Genomic DNA, 26376 nt, shown 5'->3' on the forward strand with positions numbered 1-26376 from the left:
CCACTGAAATAAATGTTTTTATTCAGATATGGTTGTTAATCCACTTACACAAAAGGGTCATAAACATGTTTTTGCGCTACCATGCAGTGTTGCCCAGAGGGTTAGAATAAAAAACAACAGAAAGACGTTTCCATGGACAATACACCTTTATATTCTGTGTGTTTTTAATGTACATCACGGTAGGTCTAAGCTCAGACCAAGTGGACGTACTCTGGTGCCGCTACCCCGTTGTGGACAGTGAGCGCACCGGGGTTGTCAAGAGCGAAGCAGGGATGAACGTAGTGTAGGAAGCTACAGTAGAAGGTGTGGAGGTGTTGTTCCAGCTCTACGTTGAAGAAGGACAGGATCCCTCTCTCATAGTTCAGACTGAGACCTATCCTCACAGGGTTCACCGTTATCCGGATGTCCGGGCTCCAGCCGCTGTGGAGGAACTCATACTTGTGTCTGGAGAGGGGGAGACAGAATGTGGGGGAGGGGAGGAAGGGGGAGACAGAATGTGGGGGATGGGAGGAAGGGGGAGACAGAATAGAAGGGGGGAGGAAGGGGGAGACGGAATGGAAGAGAGTGGAGGAAGGGGGAGACAGAATGGGAGTAATGATGACATTTAGAAAATGATGGTTCTGTGACTTGTTACACATCATATACTTCTATATACACTCAGTGGCCAGTTTATTAGGTACACCACCACGTTCGCTCCTACAGACAGTGAGTCACATGGCCGTGGCTTGCTATATAAATCAGCCAGACACATTGTTACTGTTAGAATGGGCAAAACAAGTGACCTATGCGACTGAGCGTGGTGTGATCGTCGGTTCCCAGGCACGCCAGATCCAGTACCTCGAACAGCCTCCTGGGGTTTACCAAGAATATGGTGCAACAAACATCCAGTCAACCGTCCTGTGAGCGAAAACAACTAGTTGATGAGAAAGGTCAAAGGAGAATGGCAAGAATGGTGCAAGCTAACAGGCGGGCCACAAACAGACAAATAAAGGCGCTGTACAACAGTGGTGTGCAGAACGGCATCTTGGAACACACAATTCGTTGGTCCTTGTCATGGACGGGCTTTTGCAGCAGACGACCACACTGGGTTTCACTCCCATCAGCTAAAAACAAGAAGCAGCGGCTCCAGTGGACACGTGATCACAGGACAATTGAGGAGTGGACAAACATCGCCTGGTCCGACGAATCCCGGTTCCTGTTGTGTCATGCTGATGGCAGAGTCAGGATTTGGCCTAAGCAGCAGGCTGGTGGTGTACTGGTGTGGGGAACACATTAGGTCCCTTGATACCAATTGCGCAGCGATTGAATGCCATACCCCGTATAATTCAGGCTGTTCTGGAGGCAAAGGGTCCGACCTGGTACTATATGGGTGGTACCTAATAAACTGGCCACTGAGTGTACAGGATATAGAAGAAGAAGAATGTGACAGGAAGTCGTACTTGCGCCTGGATGGAGATGGAATGGAAGAGAGGGGAGGAAGGGGGAGACTGATGTCATTAAGACCATACAATGTTATGTGACTTACACTTAACTCATTCATAACATGTAGCCTACAGACATGGTATGTCTGTGTTGTGATAATATAACATAAGTAACGATACAATAATTTTTAGCAGACGATCTAAAGCGACATACAGTTAGAAGATTTCTGGATGGTTTTCCCGGATACAGATTAGACTAGTCCTGTACAAAACATCATTATCAATTGAGAATCTCCCTTGAACATAACCTTTTAGGTCCAGGCCTAGTCATAATCTCTGTCAGGGAAATGAACCCTTAGGCTTCCTGGTCCCAACGCTATGAAATCGGACCAATAATGTCACAGTAAATTACTACATGAGACCCTTGATGCAGGAATCAAATGGTGTTGTACCTTTATCTTACTAACAGTACCATGGGGAGACAGTATGTACATCCTCAACCCAACACTGTATCTTAAACTAGCAGTACCATGGGGAGACAGTATGTACATCCTCAACCCAACACTGTATCTTAAACTAGCAGTACCATGGGGAGACAGTATGTACATCCTCAACCCAACACTGTATCTTAAACTAGCAGTACCATGGGGAAACAGTATGTACATCCTCAACCCAACACTGTATCTTACTAACAGTACCATGGGGAGACAGTATGTACATCCTCAACCCAACACTGTATCTTAAACTAGCAGTACCATGGGGAGACAGTATGTACATCCTCAACCCAACACTGTATCTTAAACTAACAGTACCATGGGGAGACAGTATGTACATCCTCAACCCAACACTGTATCTTAAACTAGCAGTACCATGGGGAAACAGTATGTACATCCTCAACCCAACACTGTATCTTAAACTAACAGTACCATGGGGAGACAGTATGTACATCCTCAACCCAACACTGTATCTTAAACTAACAGTACCATGGGGAGACAGTATGTACATCCTTAACCCAACACTGTATCTTAAACTAACAGTACCATGGGGAGACAGTATGTACATCCTTAACCCAACACTGTATCTTAAACTAACAGTACCATGGGGAGACAGTATGTACATCCTCAACCCAACACTGTATCTTAAACTAACAGTACCATGGGGAGACAGTATGTACATCCTCAACCCAACACTGTATCTTAAACTAACAGTACCATGGGGAGACAGTATGTACATCCTCAACCCAACACTGTATCTTAAACTAACAGTACCATGGGGAGACAGTATGTACATCCTCAACCCAACACTGTCACTGGGCCAAATAAAACCCTTTTACTGCCAAAGAGAGGATTAGCAGGGGATATGAGAAGTGTGTATTGTCAGGTTCTGCGTAGGCAGTAGGTACTCTCCCTTCTCGCCCTTCTCTCTCCTCTCACACACTTTGAGGTGGTGGTGTTTCATGTTGAGACGTCTCAGTGAATGATCTCCTAGTAAAGAGACAGTTCCACAGTCCTGTTTAGAGCCAGGAATAGTAGAGTTGCTATGGCAACAGCAGCTATCAGGTAACGGTATTCTATGGGCTTTTTCACAGGAATAAAAACAACTTGACTTCTTACTTCTGCCTCAGAAAAGGTTTAGGAGGGGAAATGTGAGAAGAAGCGAGCCAAGCGCTTCAAGGAAGGGGAGAGATATTTTAACGACCAAAAATCTCCTTGGCTGGCCTACTTTTCAGACAGTGTGTGGTAATGATGAACCCTGTGGGAAGATAAGCATGCATCTCCCTCTGGGAAGCCATGCAGTGGTAGTGGTGAGTCAGCTGAACTAAAAGCACCGCCAGGAGTCAGCCCTCTAAAACAGTGTTTAACAACTCCCAGTCTGTCCAGTAGTCAGCTGAATTTAAAGCACCGCCTGGAGCCAGCCCTCTAGAACAGTGTTAAACAACTCCCAGTCTGTCCAATTAGTCAGCTGAATTTAAAACACCGCCAGGAGTCAGCCCTCTAGAACAGTGTTAAACAACACCGTCTGTCCAGTAGTCAGCTGAATTTAAAACACTGCCAGGAGTCAGCCCTCTAGAACACTGTTTAACAACTCCCAGTCTGTCCAGTAGTCAGCTGAATTTAAAACACCGCCAGGAGTCAGCCCTCTAGAACAGTGTTAAACAACTCCCAGTTTGTCCAGTAGTCAGGTGAATTTAAAACACCGCCAGGAGTCAGCCCTCTAGAACACTGTTAAACAACACCCAGTCTGTCCAGTAGTCAGCTGAATTTAAAGCACCGCCAGGAGTCAGCCCTCTAGAACAGTGTTTACCAACTCCCAGTCTGTCCAGGAGTCAGCCCTCTAGAACAGTGTTTACCAACTCCCAGTCTGTCCAGGAGTCAGCCCTCTAGAACAGTGTTTACCAACTCCCAGTCTGTCCAGGAGTCAGCCCTCTAGAACAGTGTTTACCAACTCCCAGTCTGTCCAGTAGTCAGGTGAAAGACCCTGTTTGAGGACTTTCAAAATGTTCCCTTTTTCTTGTTGTGATTGTAGTGTGTGTTGCCTTACCTCCCTAATCTTACTTCATTTGCACACACTATATAGACTTTTCTATTGTATTATTGACTGTACGTTTGTTTATGTGTCACATTGCTTTGCTTTATCTTGGCCAGGTCGCAGTTGTAAATGAGAACTTGTTCTCAACTGGCCTACCTGGTTAAATAAGGGAGGGAGGGAGGGAGGGAGGGCAGGTTGGATCCTTCCCGGTAACAGTTAGTGATAGCTAGGTTAGAGGGTTAGGGGTTAGGTTAGCGTTAGGGTAACAGTTAGTGATAGCTAGGTTAGAGGGTTAGGGGTTAGGGTAACAGTTAGTGATAGCTAGGTTAGAGGGTTAGGGGTTAGCGTTAGGGTAACAGTTAGTGATAGCTAGGTTAGAGGGTTAGGTTAGTGTTAGGGATTCTCACCTGGATGGGTTGAGTTTAGGGTTGAGCAGGGATGTGGACATTAAGCTGGGGTTAGGTTAGTGTTAGGGGTTCTCATCTGGACGGGTTGAGCAGGGATGTGGACATTAAGCTGGGGTTAGGGACCATGCACCAGCACGTGTTGGCTCCTCCCAGGTAGGAGTTAGTGATAGGTTAGGGGTCAGGTTAGGTTAGGGGTTAAAGGTTAGGGTTTCTCACCTGGATGGGGTGAGGACATGCCTCATGCACCAGGACGTATTTGTTCCTCCCAGGTAGGAGTTAGTGATAGGTTAGGGGTCAGGTTAGGTTAGGGGTTAAAGGTTAGGGTTTCTCACCTGGATGGGTTGAGTTTAGGGTTGAACAGGGATGTGGACATTAAGCTGGGGTTAGGGACCATGCACCAGGACGTGCTGGCTCCTCCCAGGTAGGAGTTAGTGATAGGTTAGGGGTCAGGTTAGGTTAGGGGTTAAAGGTTAGGGTTTCTCACCTGGATGGGTTGAGGACATGTCTCATGCACCAGGATGTATTTGTTCCTCCCAGGTAAGAGTTAGTGATAGGTTAGAGGTTAGGGTTTCTCACCTGGATGGGGTGAGGACATGTCTCATGCACCAGGATGTATTTGTTCCTCCCAGGTAGGAGTTTCTCTGAGTATCTTCATAGGCCACTCCAATCCTGTACTCTGTGTCCTCGTCCAGTTCCACCTCCCAGTAATGTCTGCCTCTCACAGGGATCAGGTCCCCTAACACAGCTACACACCTGGACCAAACACACACTATCAGAGGGAGGAGACACAACTACACACACACCTACACAGTACACACACTACACACACACCTACACAGTACACACACAACACACACACCTACACAGTACACACACACACACCTACACAGTACACACTACACATTCACAGCACACTACACAGGATGAGTACACTCACATTTTCAGATGTTTAGTTTTGAAAGCAACAGTAAATCTCCCATGTGATTAACAGATCTCTATTAGCTGAGGTGTTCAGCAGGTGTAACCCGCCTGGTTGGTTTGTCTACCTGGCGAAGGTGTTGTCGTCGAAGGTCATGGCGGAGAGCGGGAGCTCCTCGTCTCCGTAGAACATGGAGAAGCCGTCCTCAGAGATGGACAGACAGGGGTGGGCTGTGTCCTGCAGCAGGTGGAAGATGGTTCCTACACACACAGTAACAACCTCACTGTCTGGTCTTGACAACTATAAAGGTGCTAAGAGACAGAATAATATTTGACACTGAACAACATTAACTAAACATACTACAGCATCAGGACATGAAGGTCTCTACTCTCACCTGTAGTAGAGACAGTAAAAGCCTCACTCCTGTCACTGGGTCCTCCGATGTTGACAGCTCTGACGTAGATGAGGTACTGTCTTCCTGACTGCAGCTGGATCAGACTCTCACAGGTAGGAACAGCCACGATGGACCTGCAGGGAGAACCAATCACATTACAGACCTGCAGGGAGAACCAATCACATTATAGACCAGGAGGGAGAACCAATCACATTAATCAAATCACATTGTATTGGTCACATACACATATTTAGCAGCTGTTATTGCGGGTGTAGCGAAATGCTTGTGTTCCTAACTCTAAAAAGTGCAGTAATATCCAGCAATTCACAACAATACACACATCTAAAAGTAAAATAATGGAATTAAGAATGAAATATTAGATTGAGCAACGTCGGAGTGGCATTGACTAAAATACAGTAGAATAGAATACAGTATGTACATATGAGATGAGTAAAGCAGTATGTAAACATTATTAAAGTGGCGAGTGATTCAGACCTGCAGGGAGAACCAATCACATTACAGACCTGCAGGGAGAACCAATCACATTACAGACCTGCAGGGAGAACCAATGGGGAGTAGAACTGATGTCAACTATTTGTCAGTTTAGTCAATTCAGGAAGTGGATTAAAATTCGCATTTTATATTGAAACTTCAGTGTGTGCGTTTATGTGTGTGAGTGTTTATGTGTGTGCTTGCAGGCGCGTGGGCGTGTGTGGGGGTGTGAGAGTGCATGTGTGTATTTCTTACTCAGTGACCCCACTCTGTCCATCAGTGCCTGTCTCACTCAGCTCTACGGTGTAGGAGTCGACTGGGTTGGTGTTTCCTGACTCCCAGCGAATCAGAGCGGCTTCCGGACAACTGCTACACTCCCTCTGTCTGATGACTGGTGGAGATGGGACTGGAGGGGGAGGAGAAGAGGGAGATACAGGGGGATTAAAGAGGTAGGGAGGGAGAGAGAGGTGAGAGAGCACAGCATTAAAATAGTGCAGCCCATTGTATTCAGTTGTCTTCCACTGACACATTCCTATTGAAAACCACTGTTAGTCAGTTTGAACGTGGTGTTCCCTGTAACAGGCCCATGGTTTTACCTGTCACGTAGACAGCCTTCTCACTGGCAGGGCTGATGCCTGTAGTATTGGTAGCTGTGACCCAGAACTCATACTGCACGTTAGGTAGCAGCTCTCCTACACTACAGTGGGTTTCCTTTACCTTCACATTAGACACTGAGGAGGAGAGACAACTCACTTCAATCATTTACAACATTACAACAATGCATTATAAAGTTTTATTAAAGCCTTATACCTGTTGGTTTTAAGTAAAGTAACCATAGTCTCCCTCATAGGGGAATAGTTGATTCAATTAATCCTTTTAGAGAGAGATTGAACATTCCAAATAGTACACCCAATATATTGTCTCTGTGTTGGTCCATAATGTCATGAAACATTCAACTGGAATGTCTGTCTATGTTATGTTCTGAATCTATATTCAGATTCTAGGTTCTCATTCTATGTTATATGTTCTGATTCTATGTTTTACAGGTTGTGACTACTATTTCCAGATTCTATATTCAGATTCTATGTTCAGATTCTACATTTTGATTCTATGTTCTGATTCTACATTCTGATTCTATGTCCTGATTCTATGTTCTGATTCTACATTCCGATTCTACATTCTGATTCTCTGTCCTGATTCTAAGCTGTACTAGTTGTGGTTGTACTAGTTGCTACCATCAGGCCCCTTGGTGCTGTCTGCAGCCGGTGTGTCCTCCAGGACAGGTCTGTAGTAGAGCTCGTAGTATTCCACAGAGTCGTCTGAGAACAGGCTCCAGCACACACGCAGAGACGTCTGCGTGGCCGAGTTAGACACCTGGGGGTTGATGACCGGGGCAGATGGGGCTGAAATAACATAACAAACACATCAAGATGAAGATCAGGACCGTGACATTACAGAGAGAGAGGAATACCTTTATGTGAATTAGTTTGTACTGCATTGATGTTTTATTTTCCTCATTTTTCCTTATTTTTATTTCATGGTCTTGCCACTTTTTCTACGTGACTGTGACAACATAATACTAAGTCTCTATTTCATTGATTTTCACACTGCGCCCCCCCCCCCCCCCCCCCCCCCCCACAGAGCCAATTTTAAAAACAAAGGACTTTATTAAGACCATTTTATTACAGGATTTTTCTACATTTTGAAACTTCTCTCAAATGTGTGTCCTTCCGTGGAATCAGAGATTCTGAGAAACAAAACAAAGCTGTCTGAGGTGAGTCACCAAGTGAATCAAAGATAGACACACGTCATAGACTAGTGCATTTCTAATGACACCCCATTCCCTGCAGTGCAGTACCTTGGACGAGATCTTTAAAGGCCCTGGTCAACACGATATAGGGAACAGGGCCCTGGTCAACACTATATAGGGAACAGGGCCCTGGTCAACACGATATAGGGAACAGGGCCCTGGTCAACACTATATAGGGAACAGGGCCCTGGTCAACACGATATAGGGAACAGGGCCCTGGTCAACACTATATAGGGAACATGCCCCTTGTCATCACTATATAGGGAACAGGGCCCTGGTCAACACTATATAGGGAACATGGCCCTGGTCAACACTATATAGGGAACATGGCCCTGGTCAACACTATATAGGGAACAGGGCCCTGGTCAACACGATATAGGGAACAGGGCCCTGGTCAACACTATATAGGGAACAGGGCCCTGGTCAACACGATATAGGGAACAGGGCCCTGGTCAACACTATATAGGGAACATGCCCCTTGTCATCACTATATAGGGAACAGGGCCCTGGTCAACACTATATAGGGAACATGGCCCTGGTCAACACTATATAGGGAACATGGCCCTGGTCAACACTATATAGGGAACAGGGCCCTGGTCAACACGATATAGGGAACAGGGCCCTAGTCAACACTATATAGGGAACATGGCCCTGGTCAACACTATATAGGGAACATGGCCCTGGTCAACACTATATAGGGAACAGGGCCCTGGTCAACAGTATATAGGGAACAGGGCCCTGGTCAACAGTATATAGGGAACAGGGCCCTGGTCAACACTATATAGGGAACAGGGCCCTGGTCAACAGTATATAGGGAACAGGGCCCTGGTCAACAGAATATAGGGAACAGGGCCCTGGTCAACAGAATATAGGGAACAGGGCCCTGGTCAAAAGAATATAGGGAACATGGCCCTGGTCAACACTATATAGGGAACAGGGCCCTGGTCAACACTATATAGGGAACAGGGCCCTGGTCAACACTATATAGGGAACAGGGCCCTGGTCAACACTATATAGGGAACAGGGCCCTGGTCAACACTATATAGGGAACAGGGCCCTGGTCAACACTATATAGGGAACAGGGCCCTGGTCAACACTATATAGGGAACAGGGCCCTGGTCAACAGAATATAGGGAACAGGGCCCTGGTCAACAGAATATAGGGAACAGGGCCCTGGTCAACAGAATATAGGGAACAGGGCCCTGGTCAACACTATATAGGGAACAGGGCTATATAGGGAACAGGGCCCTGGTCAACACTATATAGGGAACAGGGCCCTGGTCAACACTATATAGGGAACAGGGCCCTGGTCAACAGAATATAGGGAACAGGGCCCTGGTCAACAGAATATAGGGAACAGGGCCCTGGTCAACAGAATATAGGGAACAGGGCCCTGGTCAACAGAATATAGGGAACAGGGCCCTGGTCAACACTATATAGGGAACAGGGCCCTGGTCAACACTATATAGGGAACAGGGCCCTGGTCAACACTATATAGGGAACAGGGCCCTGGTCAACACTATATAGGGAACAGGGCCCTGGTCAACACTATATAGGGAACAGGGCCCTGGTCAACACTATATAGGGAACAGGGCCCTAGTCAACACTATATAGGGAACAGGGCCCTGGTCAACAGTATATAGGGAACAGGGCCCTGGTCAACAGTATATAGGGAACAGGGCCCTGGTCAACAGTATATAGGGAACAGGGCCCTGGTCAACAGTAGGGGACTGGGCCCTGGTCAACAGTAGGGGACTGGGCCCTGGTCAACAGTAGTAGGGCCCTGGTCAACAGAATATAGGGAACAGGGCCCTGGTCAACACTATATAGGGAACAGGGCCCTGGTCAACACTATATAGGGAACAGGGCCCTGGTCAACACTATATAGGGAACAGGGCCCTGGTCAACAGTATATAGGGAACAGGGCCCTGGTCAACAGTATATAGGGAACAGGGCCCTGGTCAACAGTATATAGGGAACAGGGCCCTGGTCAACACTATATAGGGAACAGGGCCCTGGTCAACACTATATAGGGAACAGGGCCCTGGTCAACACTATATAGGGAACAGGACCCTGGTCAACAGTATATAGGGAACAGGGCCCTGGTCAACAGAATATAGGGAACAGGGCCCTGGTCAACACTATATAGGGAACATGGCCCTTGTCAACACTATATAGGGAACAGGGCCCTGGTCAACAGTATATAGGGAACAGGGCCCTGGTCAACAGTATATAGGGAACAGGGCCCTGGTCAACAGAATATAGGGAACAGGGCCCTGGTCAACACTATATAGGGAACAGGGCCCTGGTCAACAGTATATAGGGAACAGGGCCCTGGTCAACACTATATAGGGAACAGGGCCCTGGTCAACAGAATATAGGGAACAGGGCCCTGGTCAACAGAATATAGGGAACAGGGCCCTGGTCAACACTATATAGGGAACAGGGCCCTGGTCAACACTATATAGGGAACAGGGCCCTGGTCAACAGAATATAGGGAACAGGGCCCTGGTCAACACTATATAGGGAACAGGGCCCTGGTCAACACTATATAGGGAACAGGGCCCTGGTCAACACTATATAGGGAACAGGGCCCTGGTCAACACTATATAGGGAACAGGGCCCTGGTCAACACGATATAGGGAACAGGGCCCTGGTCAACACGATATAGGGAACATGGCCCTGGTCAACACTATATAGGGAACAGGGCCCTGGTCAACACGATATAGGGAACATGGCCCTGGTCAACACTATATAGGGAACAGGGCCCTGGTCAACACTATATAGGGAACAAGGTGCCATTTGAGGCACACAACCATTATCTCTCTTCAAGACAGACTGATATCACAGCCATAATCTCTGTTCAAGACAGACTGATATCACAGCCATAATCTCTCTTCAAGACAGACTGATATCACAGCCATAATCTCTCTTCAAGACAGACTGATATCACAGCCATAATCTCTCTTCAAGACAGACTGCCGTCACAGCCATAATCTCTGTTCAAGACAGACTGATATCACAGCCATAATCTCTCTTCAAGACAGACTGATATCACAGCCATAATCTCTCTTCAAGACAGACTGCCGTCACAGCCATAATCTCTGTTCAAGATAGACTGACATCACAGCTATAATCTCTCTTCAAGACAGACTGCCGTCACAGCCATAATCTCTCTTCAAGACAGACTGATATCACAGCCATAATCTCTCTTCAAGACAGACTGATATCACAGCCATAATCTCTCTTCAAGACAGACTGACATCACAGCCATAATCTCTTTTCAGACAGACTGATGTCACAGCCAGCCTCAACAAGCATTAGCTACAGAAGCAGTATGGAGATGGGATGTGTCCCAAATGGCACCCTATTCAGTGCACTGCTTTTGACAAATAGGCTCTGGTCCAACGTAGTGTTCTATATAGGGAATAGAAGGCCATTTGAGACACAATCATTGACTCAGTCAAACTTCAGCAGAATGAAAGCATCCCTCGAAAGTGCCTGAATCGTCACTCCAGTGGCCTTATGTAATTAAATACTCAGGGAAATTAAATCACTTTTTTCATCAAAGTCATTTGTTTCTAAGCAACCAAACTCCCCTAGCTAACCTCCATGTATATAAAAGGTAGAGTTTGGAGTCTGGAAGGATTTCTCTGGGGCTCTGCTCTGTTCCAAGCTCATACTCTTAGTCTAAATCAGGGAGGGGCAGCTTTGATGGGGGAGGGGGGGGAACAAAAAATCTGAAATCTGAACTCATGGGGGGCCTGCAGTGGCTTGCGGGTCTACATATCCACATCCATACCCCCACCTTGCCAGCAAAACATTTTAGCGGCCCCCCTCTTGACAACGGAGAGAACAAGTTTTTAAGAGTTAATTTCTTGTACATTTCCTACACATTTTGGCATGACGCGTAAAGAACATTTTGTCGTTTTAAAGCAAGAATGCGGCAAATCTACATATTTTGCCATGAGGGCGGGGAGAAGATTTTGCAATTTTATAACACATTTCATGCAATTCTACTCATTTTGCCATGGGGCGGAGAGAAACATTTGCAGTTTTACATCTTATTTCCTGCAATTCTAGACATTTTGGCACAGGATGGAGAGAGATGTTTGAGTCCCCTGACCAAAATACAAAAAATTATGTTTTTTATTTTAGACTTTGTAAATTGATCAGTTGCCCATCCATGGCCTAAATCTAATTGCGTTTAAAATATATATTTAACATTTATTTAACTAGGTAAGTCAGTTAAGAACAAATTCTTATTTACAATGACGGCCTACCCCGGCCAAACCCGGACGACACTGGGCCAATTGTGCGCCACCCTATGGGACTCCTAATCACGACCGCAAGTCTGTTTATAAAAATCACAGATGTATCAACCGAGGCCAGAAATCACGGGATGGAAATGTCTGTACATTAAATGTACTATGTTATTCTGAATAAACCGGTTTTAAGAATATAATTATGTGATCAGAGGGGGATGTAAAAAACGAAAATAAAAATGTTTTGACGAATGGATGGATGGCAGTGGAGGCTGCTGAGGGGAGGACGACTCATAATAACGTCTGGAACGGAGAGAATGGAATCAAACATATGGAAACCATGTGTTGATGTATTTGATACCATTCCACTGATTCCGATCCAGTCATTACCACGAGCCTGTCCTCCCTGATTAAGATGCCACCAACCTCCTGTGGTGAATGGATGGATGAATGGGTGGGTGTATGGAAGGATGAATGGATGGGTGGGTGTATGGAAGGATGAATGGATGGGTGGGTGGGTGGAAGGATGAATGGATGGGTGGGTGTATGGAAGGATGAATGGATGGGTGGATGGGTGTATGAATGGATGGGTGTATGGAAGGATGAATGGATGGGTGGATGGGTGTATGGAAGGAGGGGTTGATTGATGGGTAGGTAGGTGGGTGGGTGGAAGGATGGGTTGATTGATTGATGTGCGTGTAACGGATGTGAAATGGCTAGCTAGTTAGCGGGTACGCGCTACTAGCATTTCAATCAGTTACGTCGCTTGCTCTGAGACTTAAGTAGGGTTTCCCCTTGCTCTGCAAGGGCCGCGGCTTTTGTGGAGCGATGGGTAACGACGCTTCGTGGGTGTCAGTTGTTGATGTGTGCAGAGGGTCCCTGGTTCGCGCCTGTGTCGGGGCGAGGGGACGGTTTAAAGTTATACTGTTACATTGGTGCCGTGACCCGGATCACTGGTTGCTGCGGAAAAGGAGGAGGTTGAAAGGGGGGTGAGTGTAACGGATGTGAAATGGCTAGCTAGTTAGCGGGTACGCGCTAGTAGCGTTTCAATCAGTTACGTCACTTGCTCTGAAACGTAGATATAGTGTTGCCCCTTGCTCTGCAAGGGCCGCGGCTTTTGTGGAGCGATGGGTAACGACGCTTCGTGGGTGTCAGTTGTTGATGTATGCAGAGGGTCCCTGGTTCGCGCCCGAGGTCGGGGCGAGGGGACGTACTAAAGTTATACTGTTACATGCGTGTGGGTGTATGGAAGGATGGGTTGATTGATTGATCAGACCTGGTACGATGTTGATGGAGTCCATCATGGTCTTGACGTCTGACAGGTCAGCGAGGGGCATGTCAAACTCCAGAGAGGTCACCAGCGTCAGGTCAGGCTTCTCCTTTGCAAACTCCTCAATTCTGATTCGGCAAACAAAACATCAATCAGCAAAAACAACCTTGATTCTGAATGGACAAAACGCACCCAAGTCAGCAAACTCCTTGATTGTGATTGGACAAACAAAACACCTGTCAGCAAACTTCTCAATTCTGATTGGACAAACAGACCTGTATTCAGTGGGGTGAAACGTTCAGAACGTTGCATATAGAAAAGGAATGAATAGAGCTGACAAGATGCCCAATTCTACACAACGAAAAATCATACCTGTTCTACAAAATTGATTTCTATCCGAAAACGTTTTGTAACGTCGCAACCTTCTGAACATAGCCCACCTAAAACGACACTGAAATGAACATGGGATTTAGCGTCATGCGTCGTCATGCTATTCAAAACACAAGCTATGTCAACAAACCCTCTTCAACATCAAACACATTCATTATACTGCTTAGGTTCAAATTAGTTGAATTAGTTGGCTAATTAGGATCGGAAGCTATTTTGGTTTCAGAATGAGCGTTGATGACATCAAACATAACCTGATATATTATGCTAATGAAACAGTCCTAATCAGGTTGTTACACGGTTCACAGCAAATCACATGATTACACTGTTATTAACCAGACTCACTAACATGCAGTTGTAAACAAACACTTATAATAGTTTCGTTATAGCCTGGTCCCAGATCTCTTTGTGCCTTGCCAACTCCTATGGTCATGGTCAAGCAACAAGATAACACAAATGGATCAAGCATGTTGGCAAGAGAACAAACAGATCTGGAACCAGGATAAAATGGATCTGGAACCAGGATAAAATGGATCTGGAACCAGGATAAAATGGATCTGGAACCAGCATAAAATGGATCTGGGACCAGGATAAAATGGATCTGGAACCAAGATAAAATGGATCTGGGACCAGGATAAAATGGTTCTGGGACCAGGATAAAATGGATCTGGGACCAGGATAAAATGGATCTGGGACCAGGATAAAATGGATCTGGAACCAGGATAAAATGGATCTGGAACCAGGATAGAATTGATCTGGGACCAGGATAAATGGATCTGGGACCAGGATAAAATGGATCTGGGACCAGGATAAAATGGATCTGGGACCAGGATAAAATTGATCTGGGACCAGGATAAAATGGATCTGGGACCAGGATAAAATGGATCTGGAACCAAGATAAAATGGATCTGGGACCAGGATAAAATGGATCTGGGACCAGGATAAAATGGATCTGGAACCAGGATAAAATGGATCTGGAACCAGGATAAAATGGATATGGAACCAGGATAAAATGGATATGGAACCAAGATAAAATGGATCTGGGACCAGGATAAAATGGATCTGGAACCAGGATAAAATGGATCTGTAACCAAGATAAAATGGATCTGGGACCAGGATAAAATGGATCTGGAACCAGGATAAAATGGATCTGGAACCAGGATAAAATGGATCTGGAACCAGGATAAAATGGATATGGAACCAGGATAAAATGGATCCGGAGCCAGGCTAGTTCGGTTATACTCTCAGGCTAGCAATGTTAGTTTCCTTACAGTATAGTATAGCATAGTATAGTGCTGTTGTAGTCTCAGGCAGCAGTGTTCTTCTCCTTGAAATACTTTACCTCTTCATGGTGGGCATAACAGCCTGTCAAGGAAAAGTTCACAACATCAAAAGTCAACCAGTGGTCATTAACATTTTAAGGTTCATAAAACCTTTAACTGGCAGATTAAAACATCACAAAGACCACAGAATATACACTCGGTGGCCAGTTTATTAGGTACACCACCCCGTTCACGAAAATGGTTCGCTCCTACAGACAGTGAGTCAAGTGGCCAGGGCTTGCTATATAAAGCAGGCAGACAGGCATTGAGGCATTCAGTTACTGTTCGATTGAACGTTAGAATGGGCTAAACGAGTGACCTAAGCAAATTTTAACGTGGTATGATCGTCATTGCCAGGTGCGCCGGTTCCTGTATCTCAGAAACGGCTGTCCTCCGGGGCTTTTCACTCACGACAGTGTCTAGGGTTTACCCAGAATGGTGTGACAAACAAAAAACAGAACTCATAGCAAAACAAAGTTATCATAAACTTTTAAATGTTTCAAAGTTATTTCAAGTTATAAAGCTATATGAGCAATTCAATGATTTAATCTTGAATAAGTCATTGTGACGACCCACTACAACAGACCTGTAGAAAGAGGCGTTTGTCCTCGGTGCGGTACAGTTCCTGGGCGGTCTCAATCAGGTCCTTGGATGCGTCCAGGGTGCGTCCGCAGCCCAGCAGCTGAGTGTACAAGGCCTCCAACTTCCTCTTCTTCTCCTCCGCCAGCGCAGCGGCTCGATCGTCGTGACGATGGGACAACGTCTGTAGGACATCGTTGCAGTGCTGCTCCAGGTGTTGCTCCTGACGACCAAAATTCTCCTGAAAGATATGAAACGTTTCATTAAGCGATGGTCAGGGGCTCCCAAACGGGGTTGAAAACCCGTGGATGTGTCTTTGTTATGTGTGTACTATAGTTGTCGTGTCAGTGATAGTGGTTGCTGTGTCAGTAGTAGTGGTTGTCGTGTCAGTGATAGTGGTTACTGTGTCAGTAATAGTGGTTGTTTTGTCAGTAGTAGCGGTTGTTTTGTCAGTAATAGTGGTTGTTGTGTCAGTAATAGTGGTTGTTGTGTCAGTAGTAGTGGTTGTTGTGTCAGTAATAGTGGTTGTTGTGTCAGTAATAGTGGTTGTTGCGTCAGTAATAGTGGTTGTTGTGTCAGTAATAGTGGTTGTTGTGTCAGTAATAGTGGTTGCTGTGTCAGTAATAGTGGTTGCTGTGTCAGTAGTAGTGGTTGTTGTGTCAGTAATAGTGGTTGTTGTCTCAGTAATGGTGGTTGTTGTGTCAGTAATGGTGGTTGTTGTGTCAGTAATAGTGGTTGTTGTGTCAGTAATAGTGGTTGTTGTGTCAGTAATAGTGGTTGTTGTGTCAGTAATGGTGGTTGTTGTGTCAGTAGTAGTGGTTGTGTCAGTAATAGTGGTTGTTGTGTCAGTAATAGTGGTTGTTGTGTCAGTAGTCGTGGTTGTTGTGTCAGTAGTCGTGGTTGTTGTGTCAGTAATAGTGGTTGTTGTGTCAGTAATAGTGGTTGTTGTGTCAGTAATAGTGGTTGTGTCAGTAATAGTGGTTGTTGTGTCAGTAATAGTGGTTGCTGTGTCAGTAGTAGTGGTTGTTGTGTCAGTAGCAGTGGTTGTTGTGTCAGTAATAGTGGTTGTTGTGTCAGTAATAGTGGTTGTTGTGATAGTGGTTGTTGTGTCAGTAGTAGTGGTTGTTGTGTCAGTAGTAGTGGTTGTTGTGTCAGTAGTCGTGGTTGTTTTGTCAGTAATAGTGGTTGTTGTAACAGTGGTCGTTGTGTCAGTAATAGTGGTTGTGTCAGTAATAGTGGTTGTTGTGTCAGTAATAGTGGTTGTTGTGTCAGTAATAGTGGTTGCTGTGTCAGTAGTAGTGGTTGTTGTGCCAGTAATAGTGGTTGTTGTGTCAGTAATAGTGGTTGTTGTGATAGTGGTTGTTGTGTCAGTAGTAGTGGTTGTTGTGTCAGTAGTAGTGGTTGTTGTGTCAGTAGTCGTGGTTGTTTTGTCAGTAATAGTGGTTGTTGTAACAGTGGTCGTTGTGTCAGTAATAGTGGTTGTGTCAGTAATAGTGGTTGTTGTGTCAGTAATAGTGGTTGTTGTGTCAGTAATAGTGGTTGCTGTGTCAGTAGTAGTGGTTGTTGTGTCAGTAGCAGTGGTTGTTGTGTCAGTAGTAGTGGTTGTTGTGCCAGTAATAGTGGTTGCTGTGTCAGTAGTAGTGGTTGTTGTGTCAGTAATAGTGGTTGTTGTGTCAGTAATAGTGGTTGTTGTGTCAGTAATAGTGGTTGTTGTGTCAGTAATAGTGGTTGTTGTGTCAGTAATAGTGGTTGCTGTGTCAGTAGTAGTGGTTGTTGTGTCAGTAATAGTGGTTGTGTCAGTAATAGTGGTTGTTGTGTCAGTAATAGTGGTTGCTGTGTCAGTGGTAGTGGTTGTTGTGTCAGTAATAGTGGTTGTTGTGTCTGTAGTAGTGGTTGTTGTGTCAGTAATAGTGGTTGTTGTGTCAGTAATAGTGGTTGTTGTGTCAGTAATAGTGGTTGTTGTGTCTGTAGTAGTGGTTGTTGTGTCAGTAATAGTGGTTGTTGTGTCAGTAATAGTGGTTGTTGTGTCAGTAATAGTGGTTGTGTCAGTAATAGTGGTTGTTGCGTCAGTAGTAGTGGTTGTTGTGTCAGTAATAGTGGTTGTTGTGTCAGTAATAGTGGTTGTTGTGTCAGTAATAGTGGTTGTGTCAGTAATAGTGGTTGTGTCAGTAATAGTGGTTGTTGCGTCAGTAATAGTGGTTGTTGCATCAGTAGTAGTGGTTGTTGTGTCAGTAATAGTGGTCGTTGTGTCAGTAATAGTGGTTGTTGTGTCAGTAGTCGTGGTTGTTGTGTCAGTAATAGTGGTTGTTGTGTCAGTAGTAGTGGTTGTGTCAGTAATAGTAGTGGTTGTTGTGTCAGTAATAGTGGTTGTTGTGTCAGTAGTGGAGGTTGTTGTGTCAGTAATAGTGGTTGTTGTGTCAGTAATGGTGGTTGTTGTGTCAGTAATAGTGGTTGTTGTGTCAGTAATGGTGGTTGTTGTGTCAGTAGTAGTGGTTGTTGTGTCAGTAATAGAGGTTGTTGCGTCAGTAATAGTGGTTGTTGTGTCAGTAGTAGTGGTTGTGTCAGTAATAGTGGTTGTTGTGTCAGTAAGAGTGGTTGTTGTGTCAGTAATAGTGGTTGTTGTGTCAGTAATAGTGATTGTTGCGTCAGTAGTAGTGGTTGTTGCGTCAGTAATAGTGGTTGTTGTGTCAGTAATAGTGGTTGTTGTAATAGTGGTTGTGTCAGTAATAGTGGTTGTTGCATCAGTAGTAGTGGTTGTTGTGTCAGTAATAGTGGTCGTTGTCAGTAATAGTGGTTGTTGTGTCAGTAGTAGTGGTTCTTGTGTCAGTAGTAGTGGTTGTTGTGTCAGTAGTAGTGGTTGTTGTGTCAGTAATAGTGGTTGTTGTGTCAGTAGTAGTGGTTGTGTCAGTAATAGTGGTTGTTGTGTCAGTAATAGTGGTTGTTGCATCAGTAATAGTGGTTGTTGCGTCAGTAATAGTGGTGTCAGTAATAGTGGTTGTTGCGTCAGTAGTAGTGGTTGTTGTGTCAGTAATAGTGGTTGTGTCAGTAATAGTGGGTATTGTGTCAGTAATAGTGGTTGTTGTGTCAGTAATAGTGGTTGTTGTGTCGGTAATAGTGGTTGTTGTGTCAGTAATAGTGGTTGTTGTGTCAGTAATAGTGATTGTTGCGTCAGTAGTAGTGGTTGTTGTGTCAGTAATAGTGGTTGTTGTGTCAGTAGTGGTGGTTGTTGTGTCAGTAATAGTGGTTGTTGTGTCAGTAATAGTGGTTGTTGTGTCAGTAATAGTGGTTGTTGCGTCAGTAGTAGTGGTTGTTGTCAGTAATAGTGGTTGTGTCAGTAATAGTGGTTGTTGCGTCAGTAATAGTGGTTGTTGCGTCAGTAATAGTGGTTGTTGTGTCAGTAATAGTGGTTGTTGTGTCAGTAATAGTGGTTGTTGTGTCAGTAATAGTGGTTGTTGTGTCAGTACTAGTGGTTGTGTCAGTAATAGTAGTGGTTGTTGTGTCAGTAATAGTGGTTGTTGTGTCAGTAGTGGTGGTTGTTGTGTCAGTAATAGTGGTTGTTGTGTCAGTAATAGTGGTTGTTGTGTCAGTAGTCGTGGTTGTTTTGTCAGTAATAGTGGTTGTTGTAACAGTGGTCGTTGTGTCAGTAATAGTGGTTGTGTCAGTAATAGTGGTTGTTGTGTCAGTAATAGTGGTTGTTGTGTCAGTAATAGTGGTTGCTGTGTCAGTAGTAGTGGTTGTTGTGCCAGTAATAGTGGTTGTTGTGTCAGTAATAGTGGTTGTTGTGATAGTGGTTGTTGTGTCAGTAGTAGTGGTTGTTGTGTCAGTAGTAGTGGTTGTTGTGTCAGTAGTCGTGGTTGTTTTGTCAGTAATAGTGGTTGTTGTAACAGTGGTCGTTGTGTCAGTAATAGTGGTTGTGTCAGTAATAGTGGTTGTTGTGTCAGTAATAGTGGTTGTTGTGTCAGTAATAGTGGTTGCTGTGTCAGTAGTAGTGGTTGTTGTGTCAGTAGCAGTGGTTGTTGTGTCAGTAGTAGTGGTTGTTGTGCCAGTAATAGTGGTTGCTGTGTCAGTAGTAGTGGTTGTTGTGTCAGTAATAGTGGTTGTTGTGTCAGTAATAGTGGTTGTTGTGTCAGTAATAGTGGTTGTTGTGTCAGTAATAGTGGTTGTTGTGTCAGTAATAGTGGTTGCTGTGTCAGTAGTAGTGGTTGTTGTGTCAGTAATAGTGGTTGTGTCAGTAATAGTGGTTGTTGTGTCAGTAATAGTGGTTGCTGTGTCAGTGGTAGTGGTTGTTGTGTCAGTAATAGTGGTTGTTGTGTCTGTAGTAGTGGTTGTTGTGTCAGTAATAGTGGTTGTTGTGTCAGTAATAGTGGTTGTTGTGTCAGTAATAGTGGTTGTTGTGTCTGTAGTAGTGGTTGTTGTGTCAGTAATAGTGGTTGTTGTGTCAGTAATAGTGGTTGTTGTGTCAGTAATAGTGGTTGTGTCAGTAATAGTGGTTGTTGCGTCAGTAGTAGTGGTTGTTGTGTCAGTAATAGTGGTTGTTGTGTCAGTAATAGTGGTTGTTGTGTCAGTAATAGTGGTTGTGTCAGTAATAGTGGTTGTGTCAGTAATAGTGGTTGTTGCGTCAGTAATAGTGGTTGTTGCATCAGTAGTAGTGGTTGTTGTGTCAGTAATAGTGGTCGTTGTGTCAGTAATAGTGGTTGTTGTGTCAGTAGTCGTGGTTGTTGTGTCAGTAATAGTGGTTGTTGTGTCAGTAGTAGTGGTTGTGTCAGTAATAGTAGTGGTTGTTGTGTCAGTAATAGTGGTTGTTGTGTCAGTAGTGGAGGTTGTTGTGTCAGTAATAGTGGTTGTTGTGTCAGTAATGGTGGTTGTTGTGTCAGTAATAGTGGTTGTTGTGTCAGTAATGGTGGTTGTTGTGTCAGTAGTAGTGGTTGTTGTGTCAGTAATAGAGGTTGTTGCGTCAGTAATAGTGGTTGTTGTGTCAGTAGTAGTGGTTGTGTCAGTAATAGTGGTTGTTGTGTCAGTAAGAGTGGTTGTTGTGTCAGTAATAGTGGTTGTTGTGTCAGTAATAGTGATTGTTGCGTCAGTAGTAGTGGTTGTTGCGTCAGTAATAGTGGTTGTTGTGTCAGTAATAGTGGTTGTTGTAATAGTGGTTGTGTCAGTAATAGTGGTTGTTGCATCAGTAGTAGTGGTTGTTGTGTCAGTAATAGTGGTCGTTGTCAGTAATAGTGGTTGTTGTGTCAGTAGTAGTGGTTCTTGTGTCAGTAGTAGTGGTTGTTGTGTCAGTAGTAGTGGTTGTTGTGTCAGTAATAGTGGTTGTTGTGTCAGTAGTAGTGGTTGTGTCAGTAATAGTGGTTGTTGTGTCAGTAATAGTGGTTGTTGCATCAGTAATAGTGGTTGTTGCGTCAGTAATAGTGGTGTCAGTAATAGTGGTTGTTGCGTCAGTAGTAGTGGTTGTTGTGTCAGTAATAGTGGTTGTGTCAGTAATAGTGGGTATTGTGTCAGTAATAGTGGTTGTTGTGTCAGTAATAGTGGTTGTTGTGTCGGTAATAGTGGTTGTTGTGTCAGTAATAGTGGTTGTTGTGTCAGTAATAGTGATTGTTGCGTCAGTAGTAGTGGTTGTTGTGTCAGTAATAGTGGTTGTTGTGTCAGTAGTGGTGGTTGTTGTGTCAGTAATAGTGGTTGTTGTGTCAGTAATAGTGGTTGTTGTGTCAGTAATAGTGGTTGTTGCGTCAGTAGTAGTGGTTGTTGTCAGTAATAGTGGTTGTGTCAGTAATAGTGGTTGTTGCGTCAGTAATAGTGGTTGTTGTGTCAGTAATAGTGGTTGTTGTGTCAGTAATAGTGGTTGTTGTGTCAGTAATAGTGGTTGTTGTGTCAGTAATAGTGGTTGTTGTGTCAGTACTAGTGGTTGTGTCAGTAATAGTAGTGGTTGTTGTGTCAGTAATAGTGGTTGTTGTGTCAGTAGTGGTGGTTGTTGTGTCAGTAATAGTGGTTGTTGTGTCAGTAATGGTGGTTGTTGTGTCAGTAATAGTGGTTGTTGTGTCAGTAATAGTGGTTGTTGTGTCAGTAATAGTGGTTGTTGTGTCAGTAGTAGTGGTTGTTGTGTCAGTAATAGTGGTTGTCGTGTCAGTAATAGTGGTTGTGTCAGTAATAGTGGTTGTTGTGTCAGTAATAGTGGTTGTTGTGTCAGTAGTCGTGGTTGTTTTGTCAGTAATAGTGGTTGTTGTAACAGTGGTCGTTGTGTCAGTAATAGTGGTTGTGTCAGTAGTAGTGGTTGTTGTGTCAGTAGTAGTGGTCGTTGTGTCAGTAATAGTGGTTGTGTCAGTAATAGTGGTTGTTGTGTCAGTAATAGTGGTTGTTGTGTAAGTAATAGTGGTTGTTGTGTCAGTAGTCGTGGTTGTTGTGTCAGTAGTCGTGGTTGTTGTCAGTAATAGTGGTTGTTGTGTCAGTAATAGTGGTTGTTGTGTTAGTAATAGTGGTTGCTGTGTCAGTAGTAGTGGTTGTTGTGTCAGTAGTAGTGGTTGTTGTGTCAGTAATAGTGGTTGTTGTGTCAGTAGTAGTGGTTGTTGTGTCAGTAATAGTGGTTGTTGTGTCAGTAGTAGTGGTTGTGTCAGTAATAGTGGTTGTTGTGTCAGTAATAGTGGTTGTTGCATCAGTAATAGTGGTTGTTGTGTCAGTAATAGTGGTTGTTGTGTCAGTAATAGTGGTTGTTGTGTCAGTAATAGTGGTTGTGTCAGTAATAGTGGTTGTTGTGTCAGTAATAGTGGTTGTGTCAGTAATAGTGGTTGTGTCAGTAATAGTAGTGGTTGTTGTGTCAGTAATAGTGGTTGTTGTGTCGGTAATAGTGGTTGTTGTGTCAGTAATAGTGGTTGCTGTGTCAGTAATAGTGGTTGTTGCGTCAGTAGTAGTGGTTGTTGTGTCAGTAATAGTGGTTGTCAGTAATAGTGGTTGTTGTGTCAGTAGTAGTGGTTGTTGTGTCAGTACTAGTGGTTGTTGTGTCAGTAATAGTGGTTGTTGTGTCAGTAATAGTGGTTGTTGTGTCAGTAGTCATGGTTGTTGTGTCAGTAGTAGTGGTTGTTGTGTCAGTAGTAGTGGTTGTTGTGTCAGTAGTAGTGGTTGCTGTGTCAGTAATAGTGGTTGTTGTGTCAGTAATAGTGGTTGTTGTGTCAGTAGTAGTGGTTGTTGTGTCAGTAATAGTGGTTGTTGTGTCAGTAATAGTGGTTGTGTCAGTAATAGTAGTGGTTGTTGTGTCAGTAATAGTGGTTGTGTCAGTAATAGTAGTGGTTGTTGTGTCAGTAATAGTGGTTGTTGTGTCAGTAATAGTGGTTGTTGTGTCAGTAATAGTGGTTGTTGTGTCAGTAATAGTGGTTGTTGTACCTCCACAGTGAGGAAGATCTCTTCTAGATGTCCTGCAAAGTTCTCCATCTCCACCACCTTCTCCTCCAGCTTAGTCCTGATGTTATTCACCTTGTTCTGAAGACACAGCAGAAATGAACTCTTACAGAGGGTCAAGGGTCGCCTGAGTGCAAATCTGTTTGTGCTCTTGCACACTTCTGTTGTGCCGTCACGCCAAACAATGCCTGTAGAAGTTGGCAGGAGAGCACACACAGACTGGCACTCAGGCTAGATTAAGGGTATATTCACATGGAATTAACACACACACACCTTCCCCTACCTCCGACTCATCACACACCCTCCCCTACCTCCGACTCAACACACACCCTCCCCTACCTCTGACTCATCACACACCCTCCCCTACCTCCGACTCATCACACACCCTCCCCTTCCTTCGACTCAACACACACCCTCCTCTACCTCCGACTCAACACACACCCTCCCCTACCTCCGACTCAACACACACCCTCCCCTACCTCCGACTCATCACACACCCTCCTCTACCTCCGACTCATCACACACCCTCCTCTACCTCCGACTCATCACACACCCTCCCCTTCCTCCGACTCATCACACACCCTCCCCTTCCTCCGACTCAACACACACCTTCCCCTTCCTCCGACTCATCACACACCCTCCTCTACCTCCGACTCAACACACGCCCTCCTCTACCTCCGACTCATCACACACCCTCCTCTACCTCCGACTCATCACACACCCTCCTCTACCTCCGACTCATCACACACCTCCCCTTCCTCCGACTCATCACACACCCTCCCCTTCCTCCGACTCATCACACACCTTCCCCTACCTCCGACTCAACACACACCTTCCCCTTCCTCCGACTCATCACACACCCTCCTCTACCTCCGACTCAACACACGCCCTCCTCTACCTCCGACTCATCACACACCCTCCTCTACCTCCGACTCATCACACACCCTCCTCTACCTCTGACTCATCACACACCTCCCCTTCCTCCGACTCATCACACACCCTCCCCTTCCTCCGACTCATCACACACCTTCCCCTACCTCCGACTCAACACACATCTTCCCCTTCCTCCGACTCATCACACACCCTCCTCTACCTCTGACTCAACACACGCCCTCCCCTACCTCCGACTCATCACACACCCTCCTCTACCTCCGACTCAACACACACCCCACCCTTCCTCCGACTCAACACACACCCTACCTCCGACTCAACACACACCCTCCTCTACCTCCGACTCATCACACACCTTCCCCTACCTCCGACTCATCACACACCCTCCTCTACCTCCGACTCAACACACACCCTTCCCTACCTCCGACTCAACACACACCCTCCTCTACCTCCGACTCATCACACACCTTCCCCTACCTCCGACTCATCACACACCCTCCTCTACCTCCGACTCAACACACACCCTTCCCTACCTCCGACTCATCACACACCCTCCCCTACCTCCGACTCATCACACACCCTCCTCTACCTCCGACTCAACACACACCCTCCTCTACCTCCGACTCAACACACACCCTCCTCTACCTCCGACTCAACACACACCCTCTCCTACCTCCGACTCCTTGTGCTCCTCAAACACGTCATCGTGTTCGTCCACAGAGCTGTCAGGTGATGGAGTTCCCTCCTCATCTGAAGACGGGACATACGCCTCAAACCTGATGATGATTGCTTTATTGTATCCATTATTAAATGATTGATGCATGCAACATGTCATGCAAAGATTACATACATAGTGCATTAGACACCGGGGATGGGGGTAGCCTTGGTGGCAGTAGCCTTGAGGTTTGAGAGGTGGGCCAGTAACCAGAGGTTTGCCGGTTCGAACCCCTGAACCCCTGTCTGCAGGGGAAATTTTCAGGGAGTGAGCAGGAAGCCGGAGGATCCTGTACACTACCTACTACTGTTGTGCCCTTGAGCAAGGCACTTTACCCCTGAGTACCCCTCGCAGCCTGTGATGTTTGTGTTGTGTATCAGGTTGGGTAACTGTGACAGCAACAAATAAAAAAAATAATATCTGTGCAAATGGACCAATAAAGCAAGTGTTGTATTACGGACCTTAGAGAGTCGTTGGTATCCGTGGAGAAACGCTGGGAGGTAGAGGACAACTCTCTAGTCTCTGTTCTCTCTGACACCACTACGAAGGCCTCTTTGGTAGGGAGATCCCTGTTCACCTCCTCCTCCTTCACCTCCTCCCCATGCTCCTCGTCTCCACTCAGCACCTCCTCAGTGATGACATCCAGCCTGCTTCCTGTGAAGACATCATACAGGTCCATGATGGGAGGAGGAGGGTGGAGGTACTGTGGTGGAGGTACTGTGGTGGACTGGGCAATCAAATGAAACATGTCAGATTAATATGTTTCCACTAAGGATCAGGATCCCACTGGAAGTAGGTATTGTCAAATATTTTGATGTTCTATTTACCCAACATTAACCAACCAGTCATTAACTTGTGTAAATTTGATATGCTTTATGTACCTTTAAAAATAAGTATAAATATTCAATTAGTTAACTTATGGACGCCATGCAAAGAGTTAATTATTTGCAATCAAAACAAGTATGATTCATAGTCTTAATGTTTAGAAAAACACTTGTTCAGAAAGAACTGTACACAGTGATGACAGTTAAAGGAGGGTTTGCTTCTCGAACATCCTGGACCTCTGTCAAAACATTGATCAGGCATGCTGTACACATAAACGTAACACACCATTTAAACTATGCTGGAGTTTCAGATTTATTTGCTATAACTATGACTAGATATATCAGTTATTATAGCCTAGTTGTTACTAAATCAAAAACACTGGTTAAGTTTACCTTGGTGATAAATTATCCAATAACTCCCCCAGCAACGTCGATTCAGGGCGACCATTGACAGTGTTTTTGACAGGCTAACCAAGGAAGCAAATACAGTTTGTGACAAATATAGCAGGAACCCCAACTGTTATGCACACAGATAAAGTGTCAGCATGGGTATTTTGACATAGTGCCAAAATCTGCCTTTAGTCGCTTAATAGAGTGATAATATTGTATTTAATCGAATAGTATTTGATTGTGAATGTGGTCATTATTTTCTTAAAGGTGACACGTATCAAATAGTCAAATCTCTTGGCATAAATCCTTGATACGTTATAGCGAATCAAATTAGCTGTGGAATTCCCCCTGAGCATGTGACGGAAAGGTCAAAGT

The 26376-nt window shown here is 45.0% G+C and overlaps 1 protein-coding gene across 3 annotated transcripts; it reads right to left on the reverse strand.

The window, feature by feature from the left end:
* LOC120039294 (fibronectin type III and SPRY domain-containing protein 2-like) lies at positions 1 to 26356 on the reverse strand. 3 transcript variants are annotated; one of them, XM_038984739.1, is made up of 14 exons: positions 26005 to 26356; positions 25249 to 25441; positions 24746 to 24848; positions 23167 to 23262; positions 15803 to 16036; positions 15237 to 15259; positions 13514 to 13635; positions 7398 to 7565; positions 6759 to 6893; positions 6418 to 6568; positions 5671 to 5804; positions 5404 to 5536; positions 4934 to 5110; positions 1 to 444 (listed from the first exon to the last, which is right to left on the reverse strand). In XM_038984739.1, exons 1-14 carry the CDS (start codon positions 26057 to 26059, stop codon positions 192 to 194), a joined length of 1977 nt encoding a protein of 658 aa, XP_038840667.1. In that variant the 5' UTR covers positions 26060 to 26356; the 3' UTR covers positions 1 to 191. The 3 variants fall into 3 exon arrangements, with proteins under 3 accessions (XP_038840667.1, XP_038840668.1, XP_038840670.1); XM_038984740.1 differs by having other exon boundaries at positions 25249 to 25514; positions 26005 to 26354; XM_038984742.1 differs by lacking the exons at positions 24746 to 24848; positions 26005 to 26356 and having other exon boundaries at positions 25249 to 25363.
* Positions 26357 to 26376: the final 20 nt, after the last annotated feature.

The sequence above is a fragment of the Salvelinus namaycush genome, unplaced genomic scaffold, assembly GCF_016432855.1.
Source record: "Salvelinus namaycush isolate Seneca unplaced genomic scaffold, SaNama_1.0 Scaffold262, whole genome shotgun sequence".
Taxonomy (NCBI): Eukaryota; Metazoa; Chordata; class Actinopteri; order Salmoniformes; family Salmonidae; genus Salvelinus; species Salvelinus namaycush.

Excerpts from the sequence above, each read along its gene's own strand:
- LOC120039294 (XM_038984739.1), bottom strand. The coding sequence starts at position 26,059 with ATGGTCGCCCTGAATCGACGTTGCTGGGGGAGTTATTGGATAATTTAT. Across the intron at positions 15,260-15,802 it reads ACAAACGCCTCTTTCTACAG|GCTGTTATGCCCACCATGAA; the intron begins GTCTGTTGTAGT and ends TTTCCTTGACAG. Across the intron at positions 5,111-5,403 it reads GACGACAACACCTTCGCCAG|GTGTGTAGCTGTGTTAGGGG; the intron begins GTAGACAAACCA and ends TGTTTGGTCCAG.